Below are 8,633 nucleotides of genomic sequence, written 5' to 3'. Positions count from 1 at the left end.
CCAGAGCAGGGGATTTACCAACCCCCATTCACATGCAAAAGAACTTGAAAGCCGAGGGGCTCCTTGACTTAATTAGCTGCTGTGCATTTTGCAAAATTAGAATAATACCCTCACCATCCCTGGAAAGAAAAGCCGTGGGGTGAGGGCGGTGGGGGGCGGGAGGTAACAGTAGCCGGGTCCACTTGGGGGGACCCCCTCCTCCACCTGGCAGAACAATCCTGCCTCAGAAACTGGACCCCGCTCCCAAATGTCCCAGCCCTGGGTGTGTCCTGGGAGTCCGAGCTGCAGGTGGTGTGTGGCAGGGGTGCACCTGAGCCCACTTCCCTGGAGAGGGACGGCCGCAGGAGGTGACCTTGGCCCTTTGAACGTGAACTGGAGATCTGGAGTCTGGCTGAAAACTTAAACCCCTCCCCTGAGACCCTGGAGCCGCAGGCTGGGGCCTGGGATCCACGCTGGCTCCCCTCCGGGGCCTCGTCCCCAACACACTCCTGGGATAAATGGGGAAGTGAGAAGGTGCAGGAATTGGGGGTTACCCGATGCGGGGAAGTTTCCCAGCGAAGGCTCGTGGGGTCCTACCCGGTGCCGGGGGGGGGGGGGGGGGGGGGGGGGGGAGCTGCCTCGGCGACCGCGAGCGGCCGGGGCGCGGGGCGGCGGGGGCCGACGGGGGGGAGTAGCCTCGGAGCCCATCTGTCGGCCCCAGGCCCGGCGGGCCGGTCACCAGCTGCCGGCGCCCTTGTTGCGGCCAGATGAGCCGGCTCAGCGAGGGCACCGCAGCCCGGCCCGCAGCCGAGCGAGCCGGGCGCTGACCCCCACCCACCCTGGCCCCCGGGACCGACTGCGAGCGGCGAGCAAGCAGATGGAGAGGCAGGCGGAGGCGAGGAGCAGCGCGCTCGCCTCACTGTAGAGCGGGGAAGACTGAGGCCGGGCAGGGGAGACGCCTGCCCGCCACCGCAGCACAGGGCAGAGAGGGAGGGAGACAGAAATAGCTCCTTCTCGAGGGTGGAAAGAGCCCGAGTCCCAGAAGGGGAAGGGGAATCTTAAGGAGGTGGCTGAGCGCGGACCGACGGACGCAGCGCGGACAGGCGCCTGGTCATTTGTAAGAAGTTTATTTCGACATTTAAAAAAGAAAGAGAACCCGGAGGGGTCTGACCGACCCCCGGCCGGAGGCTGGATGTGGAGGCTGGGGGTCGAGGTGGGTGGGCAAGTCCCCTGGCCCCTTCCTGCCCCACCTGGGAGGGGGGGTGGGCACGGGCCACAAACTCACTGATTCACGGACACAGTCACGGGCTCATGGGTCACGAATAAATAACTTCATATACACTTTGCACACGGTATGTACAGCTCTGCCGCCGGCCCTGGCGCTGAGGGGTGGGGTGGGGGGGACGGGGGAGGCTCCACGCTCGTTTCCCCCTCCACGTGTCCGGGGTGTGGGGAGAGGGCTCGGGGTACAGCTGCACGTGGAGGGCGGTGGAAGGGTGCGGCACGGGGGTCGTCCCACCTGCTCCCGGGAGCGGGGAGGGGGCGCGCGGGGGGAGGGGCGGTATGTACATCCGGCAGGAGGGGGCTCCCCGATGGAGTGGCCGGGAAAGAGGAGGCCCGGGAGGGTTAGGGAGACTCAGTCCGGGGGTCTGGGCCTCGGAAAACTTGGCATTTGGCCCCTCTGAGGACACGGGGTTGGACGCCAGGGAGGGCCGGACAGGGGGCCCCCGGGAACGGGCATTGAAACCCCGCGCCCTCCCCGAGGCGGGCGGAAGCGGCGAGCGCGGAGCCCCCGGGCGCGGGCGCGGGCGCTGCGGGCCGCCGGGCGGGCGCTTCACCGAGGCTGCGCGGCGCGCGGGAGGACGCCGGCCAGCGGGGGCAGCGGCGGGGGCGGCTCGCTGGCGCCCTGGAGTCCGTGGATGAGGATGCGGGGCACCAGAGGTCTCTGCAGGGCGGGCGGCGGCGCGCTGGGCCCGCGGTACAGATACAGTGCGGCGCCGGGATCCAGATTGGAAACTAGACTCTGCGGGTAGAAGTAAGGCGACGGGAACATCCGCTGGAGCGCCGAGTAATTGCCTGCCTCCGCCAGCAGCTCCAGCCCGACGGCCGTCTGTCTCTTCCACTTAGTCCTAGGGACCAAAATAAACGCGGAAGGCGGGATCAAAACCGTGGCTTCCGGAGACCCCTGCCCCTCACCGGCCCCTGCCTCAGAGCCCAAGAGCGGTCACACTCCTTCGTTAGTAAATAAGGCGCCAGGCCCACTCTCCGTGCGGCCTGCATCCATCGGCTCCTTCATCTTCCACCGGCCTTCCATGGCTGTTATCCCTGTTCACAGATAAGAAAACTGAGGCCTGGCCCAGTTTTCAGGATGGCCTAAAAGAGGAGACCCCAGGATCTAAGCGGAAGTGTCTTACCCCAAAGCCTGGGGTCTGACCTCGCCCGCACTGCTCCGGGGATTGCAGGCTGTGCCCCTGGAGCCGGGATTGGGAAGCTCCTCCTATGCCTTCATCCCCAGGGAGGCCTTGGCAAGGCGTGGGCACCCTGGAGAGGATGGCCAGGGCTCTGGGGTCGGGCTCAGTCTGACATCTGTGGAGGGGGCGAGGTTGATCCTCCCCTAGGCCTCACAGCCCGGCAGCGTCCAGGACCACTGGGGCACCCTGGTTGTCAGCTCTTCTGCCGTAGCTTGCAGGCTGTAGCTCACACCCTCTCCACCACACTGGCCGCCCTCGCTGTACTCTGAGCACAGAGAGCACGCACGCAGTCCGAGGCTGGGGGCGAGCCCCGGATCCCCAGGCTGGAACGCCGCAGCAGGGTGTCGGCTAGGCCTTGGGGAAGGCAAGAAAGCTGAGGCCACACTGGCCGCCAGGGCTGCGGCCAGACTCCTGGGTGCACCTGGCCGGCGAGGCAGCCCCACTGAGTGGGACTGAGTCACACCAACCCCGTTTCCCTGCCTGAATTATTCATCATCATCATAATTGTGTAATTACTGTAACGGGCCTTAATTATTGATGCCTGGAGCAGTAACCGGTATTTATTATTAATGGCGCAGCGTGTTCCGAGGCTTGTTTATGGAAAGCACCATTCCGGCCTCTGCTAAGCGTGTGTGGAGGACTGCGGGTGTTTGTACTACCGTGTGAGTGGTGTCGATGTGAGTGGGTGACTGGGTTGCATGTCTGGCTGGATGTGAGAGCCGTTGTGTACGTGCTTATCTTCATCCTGTGAATGCATTGGGAAGGGAGATTAGGAAACGCGGAGTTCGAGGCCAGTGCCCAACACCAATTGCCCCGTCACCCAGTCCCCAAGGAACTAGGGCTGGCCCCCTCCCTCCTTGGATTGTGGGGACTAGAAAAGCTGAAGAGGCCAGAGGAATCCCAGGAGAGCTGGAGGCACCCCCTAGCCACCCGCCCTCCAGCTGCTGCCTGGGCTGGATGCGGGGCATTGGGGGGGTAGGATGTGGCTAGTGTGGGCAAGCCTTGGGTCTCCAGTGGCCCACGTGTGTGTGTGTGTGTGTGTGTGTGTGTGTGTGTGTCCACCTGTCCTGGAGGTAACTGAGCACTGGCGACTGAGTCCAGTCCCGTCTCCCTCCCTCCCTGTGGACTGTAGGCAAATCCTTCTCTCCCTAAAACCTCAGTTTCCTCCACATTCCCTACTTTTATAGAATGGGAAAAGTGGGAACACAACGGGCTCAGGGGCCCTCCCTTAGAGCCTCAGATGGAGTACTAGTGGGTCCTATGGAGGGGCAGGGAGGAGTAAGGAGGGGGCCCTGCCCACCCCACACCACGCGCACGCACGCGCACCTGCGGTTCTGGTACCAGGTCTTGACCTGCGTGTCGGTGAGGTTGAGCGAGGCTGCGAGCTCCATGCGGTCCTGCACGCTCAGGTACTTCTGCCGCTCAAAGCTGCGCTCCAGCTGCGCCAGCTGATGGTCTGTGAAGGCCGTGCGCGCCTTGCGTGGCTTTTTCAGGCGCACCGGGGGGCTGTCCCTGGAGCTGGAGATCTCACGGTCACCCTCCTCCTTCACTGCGGAGACACAGCTGCGCGTCAGGCCTCGGCCTCTCTCTACCCTCCCAGCCCAGCCGGCCGCTGGCCCGTTGCGCATTCGTTGGTGTAAAGGCAGCTCCCAGCATCGGCGGGTGGCCCCGCCACACTCAAGCCTGTGGGGCTGTGGCAAAGCCACTCAGGGCTGGGACCTCTGAGCCCCCCGAGCAAGGAGGATGGGCACCTCCAGGGAGAAGTACCCACAGCCGAGAGAGAATTCAACCCGGCTCCCGCGTTCCGCTGGCGCTCCCTGGAGGGATTAACAGATGGGCTCGCGGACCGCCAGGGGAGGGGAAGAAAGGGGAGGGGATCCCGGGGTTCTGGCCAGGTGGGCTGTGCAGGGGCGTGCGCAGGGGTGCAGAACTCTGCTACACATCCGTGTCCCGGTTCTCTGGCTTCATCCAGACCAAGAAGGGAGGAAGCTGAGGGCCAGAGTCTGGGGGGGAGAAGGCCCGTGTGGAGGGACAAAAACCCATTTGCCCCGGAGCGGATCGTGGTCCCGAAGAACAAATAATCGTACCCACATCCTGCAAATCTCTAGTGATGGTTTCCAGTTTCTTAAACTACAAAAAGAAAGCTCTCAGCGCGGAAGGCTAATCACCAGGTGCCGAGATCTGGAAGCACGAAGCACTTGGAAAAATAAGCGCCGCCGCCTTTGCCCCTCGGACACTCGCGTCGCTGAGGTCCGCGTTTCCTTGCCAGTAGGATGCCTGCTGTGGCTGTCGTGTGTTTCCCACCTCGGGCGGGACACCCCAGCAGGGTCTCGGCCCCTGAATCCCAAGGATGGGACCCGACAAGGTGTATTCTTTTTTTCCCCAAACACTTGCCTTTGGGATTGACTGCACAGAAAATTCATGTTTGATCAAACAAGCTCAGTGGCCACCCTCCTCCTCTCCCTAAAGTGATGATACAACTAGAGACCACCTCCCCAAAATGGGCAGTGGGAGGCCAGGGCTTCCCTTCTCTCTTTTTTTTTTTTTCTCTATTTTCCTTTATGGTGAGTTTCATTGAGCATGGCGTTGGCAGTGACAGGGTTCAGCTGAATGCGAGTTGATTTCTCTCTGTAGGAAACAATAATCCAGTTAATTGAGCCACTAGGGAACAAGACTTTTCAGCCGGATAGGCATCGGTTCGAGACCAGGAGGGCGCTGGACACCAGCTGCACCCAGGCAGGCGGGAGAGCCTGGAGAGTGCACGCTGGTGAGAAGCCGGGGCCGTGCCTCCAGCCTGCCTCCTCCGGAGCAGCCTGCAGCCTCTGTCTGCCTCCTGGACTCGGGCCACCTAGGGGCTCGGCTCCCTTAGGAGATGGGGCTGGATTGGGCTGGGGGAACTTGAGTTCTGTCTATGCCTGGCAGGTGGAAGTTTAAACAAGTTGAAGGAAACAATTATCCAAACCTCAAACTTGATATTGCAGAAATTTTACTTTGGGACCTCATTCCCCGGAATGACTGTATTTCCAAAAAGCCCCCACTTCCTGGGGCCCAGCTCCAAGGTGGGGTGGGCTGGAGGTTGAATTTGCCATGTTGGGAAGAACAGACTGGTTCCAGGGGCTTTTTCTTTCATCTCTCTCCAGTACAGGCTGGAGCCGGCAGACACACTTGTCGTTGCCGCTCAGCCCAGAGCTCCACATCTCTGGGTTCCAGGCCCGCCCCCCCCCACCACCACCGCCGCCGGCCCCCGACCCTGCCTGCTGGGTGCAAAGCGCCAGTTTCCGTTTCTCTGTTTCTCCGGATATCGGCTCTAGCAGGCAAGACCGCACGGCAGACCGCCTTCCTTCAAAGCCCGGCGTCAGCTTCTTTAAATGTTATGCCGAGGGACCTTTGATACCAGGAACTCAGGAAGGCGGTGGCATTGACCTCGCTTCCTCACCCTCCTTGAAGGAAATGGTTCTGAGCACACTGGGTGGACTGGGGAATTGCTTAGATGCCCAGCCCGGCGTGTCTGTCTCTCGGCAAGCTCGCCTACCTGCCTACCTCGGCTCCACCTTCGAGAAAGGCTCCAGACACTGTCTGGGCAGCGGTGGCGGTGGCGGCGGTATTCCCTCTCCCTCCTCACCCGGGGCTTTGTTGGTGCAAAAGCGGCGGTGCCCAGGGGTGGGGAGAGACCTTCCACCCTCCTCAGCTCCAAACCTATTTAAGTGCCCTGTGGACGGCCGGCCTTCGTCACCTCCCTGATCAGATTCTCATCAAGAACAAGAGAAGAAAATTGATATTCCAATTATCTGAAATGAAACCTCTCCTCCAAATCCCACCTACCTACGGGCAAGAAAATAAATAAATAAATAAGTAAAAGGAGCCAAGAGCCAAACTCTTTGACCAGCACCAGCACCAGACGTTAGGATGCGATACTGGCGAGCCTTGCCTCTTCCTCTAACCATGAAACTGGGGTGTTGCTGCTGGGAAGTATAAAGAATAAAACATGATGTTGTAAATATATATATTTACTGGCCTCCCGTGCCCCCTCCCCCGCTCCCGGCTCTCTTTCTCCAGGGCAAGTTTTTCTCACCTCTCTAAACAGGCCCCGGAGGAGAAGAGGAAGGTTCGCTGGGTCGCAAGCCTCTGAACCTCCTTCCGGGCTGCTCCAGCCCGACCTGCCCATTTTCTAGGCCCAGGGAGGCTGAGGGAGAGGCCCTGCCCTGCGGTGTGGGGACGTGAGGTGTGACATGGGGCCCCAAACTGATTTGAGTCCGAGGTCAGGGCGTGTCCACAAAGGAAGCCTCCGTTGACAGGAGAGTGTTCAGTGAGCGTTCCTAAATTTTTGTGAAGACTTCGTGCAAATGCGGACCAGGCGGTATAGGGTCCCCCAAGACAATAACGAAGTTGCCTTTACAGCAAAGTTTTATGCCATGGAAAGGTCCTGGGAATTAATTAGAAGGCTGAAAGAGCGCTGCGCAGCCTCTGCCAGCCCCTGGTTTTCTGCGGGATGGGGACCTGGGGCCTTCTCCCTGCAGCCCTGATGCTCCTTCCCTTCCTGCCTCCTGAGATCTTCCCAAGAAAGAGCGTGGCGCCTTTGGTCTCACCAAGAGCTAAAGTCAAGGCAGGGGCCAGGGGCGCGAAACGCAATGGGGCAACTTTTGCTCTCCTTCCCTGCCTTTCTCCCTTTCTTCCTCCTTTCCCCGTTGGTCTTAATCTCTGATTAAGACAGGACGGCAAGGGAGCAGCAACAGCAGAGACTCTCGGAGGTGAGAAGGACCAAAGGACCGCCAAGGGGCAGCAACCCCGGTGTGGGCTGGGCACTGGAGACTCTCTGGGTGCCCCCCCCCCCACAACCTGAAGATGATTGCACAGGGCACTTAGAATCAAGTCCCGTGTGAGCAGTTGGATGGGTGCAGAGGCCTCGCTTCTGAACTAGACCTCAATCTGCTCCCAGCCGGCCAGCCGCCTGGCTGCTGTTTCTGCTTTGAAGTGAGTGTTTCTTCTGCATGATTCCCTGGGCCCGGATCACACCGGGCCCAGCGGGAGGGAAAGCTCAATTCCCCTACCCATCTGGAAATTCAAATGAAAGGATGGAAAATTCTGACCGTTCTCAGGGCTTCAGCTGGAAATCCCTACTAGGTTTTCACTCTCATAAAAGAGCATTCAAGCAAAACTCTTTGGGTCTTCTGTTGTTTCTGCAAGGTCTTTTCCCAGAGAGCCGCTGGCCTGATAGGAATGTGCTCCTGCCCACCGGCAGGTTGGATGGTCTCAATCGAAGTTTGGAAAGTTGGCTTCGTGCATTTTGGGGAGCCTCTCCTGGAACACACGATGTCCCTCTCCTCACTCTCCGCTGGAGTCTTTGTTGCTCAAAAGAATAACCACGGGCCTGCTGAAAGGCTCAGACGAGACCGACTGCTCAGCCTGGGCCCTGGAGGGAGCTCCGGGTGAACATGTGTCTGTCCCCGTGTGTGTGTGTGCGTGTGTGTGTGTGTGCGCACTTCAGTTTTAACATCAGCGTTCAGACATATAGCATCCCCCCAAGTTTTCACCTCCTGTTTTCTTACCTTTATACTCGGAGTCCGATGAGGCGTTGCTGCCACTTTTGTCCAGCTTGTCTCTAAAGTCCTCCCCGGCCTTGGCCGTAAGACGGCCCCCAGGCTCAGGAGCGGCCGGCTGCCCGCTGCTAGAGTAGGGTGCACAGGCCGCGAGTGGTTTGCAGTCAGCAAGGATGTCCCTGATCAGAAAGGAGGAGGTCACGGTGCGAGACTGGGCTGGGGCCGAGAGCTGCCCAGGCTGCAGGTGGGAGTCCAAACCTGGGCCCGATGCCCCGCCAGGCCGTGGGGCCACCGTCTCCAGACAGTCCCTTCCTGGCGAGGCTGGTGAAGAGCAATCGCTGCTGCTCTCCGAGCGCGGACTCAGCTCCAAGGGCGAGCGGCAGTCCCCGAGCAAGGGGTCCCCCTTGGGAAGGGCGGGGCTGCCCGCTCGGTGGGAGAGAATGGAGTCGATCCCAAAGCCATTGGAGCCTTCCATAGCCAAGCTGCGACCTGTCCTCCCCAAAAGCTCCCCACCCACCCCCAACCCCAGCCGCCGCTGCCCCTGCCCCTAGCTGCGGGCTGGCATGGGGAAGGCGGGCAGGGAGCCTGCGGGCACCTTGGACGGAGTTCAGCCTTGGGGGAGCCTGGGAGCTCTGGGCCAACCTCC

General features: G+C 60.9%; 1 protein-coding gene across 1 annotated transcript; it reads right to left on the bottom strand.

Annotated features, from left to right (window-relative positions):
* Positions 1–1,747: 1,747 nt before the first annotated feature.
* On the bottom strand, positions 1,748–8,507 carry BARHL1 (BarH like homeobox 1). The gene is made up of 3 exons (XM_001929435.6): positions 7,997–8,507; positions 3,777–3,999; positions 1,748–2,108 (listed from the first exon to the last, which is right to left on the bottom strand). Exons 1-3 carry the CDS (start codon positions 8,460–8,462, stop codon positions 1,814–1,816), a joined length of 984 nt encoding a protein of 327 aa, XP_001929470.1. The 5' UTR covers positions 8,463–8,507; the 3' UTR covers positions 1,748–1,813.
* Positions 8,508–8,633: the final 126 nt, after the last annotated feature.

The sequence above is a fragment of the Sus scrofa genome, chromosome 1 (assembly GCF_054392235.1).
Source record: "Sus scrofa isolate SSC_HxYL_T2T_F1_AM1 chromosome 1, Sscrofa_HxYL_maternal_Yorkshire_Landrace_v2.0, whole genome shotgun sequence".
Lineage (NCBI taxonomy): Eukaryota > Metazoa > Chordata > Mammalia > Artiodactyla > Suidae > Sus > Sus scrofa.
The sequence above is the reverse complement of the archived record's forward strand: the minus strand, read 5'-3'. Positions and strand labels throughout refer to the sequence as shown.

What these genes read in the sequence shown, in the direction of transcription:
- BARHL1 (XM_001929435.6), bottom strand. Translation starts at nt 8,462, where the DNA reads ATGGAAGGCTCCAATGGCTTTGGGATCGACTCCATTCTCTCCCACCGA. An exon ending in ATCGGACTCCGAGTATAAAG is followed by an intron (nt 4,000 to 7,996) that starts GTAAGAAAACAG and finishes GTGTCTCCGCAG; the next exon opens with TGAAGGAGGAGGGTGACCGT. An exon ending in ACCTGGTACCAGAACCGCAG is followed by an intron (nt 2,109 to 3,776) that starts GTGCGCGTGCGT and finishes TTTGGTCCCTAG; the next exon opens with GACTAAGTGGAAGAGACAGA.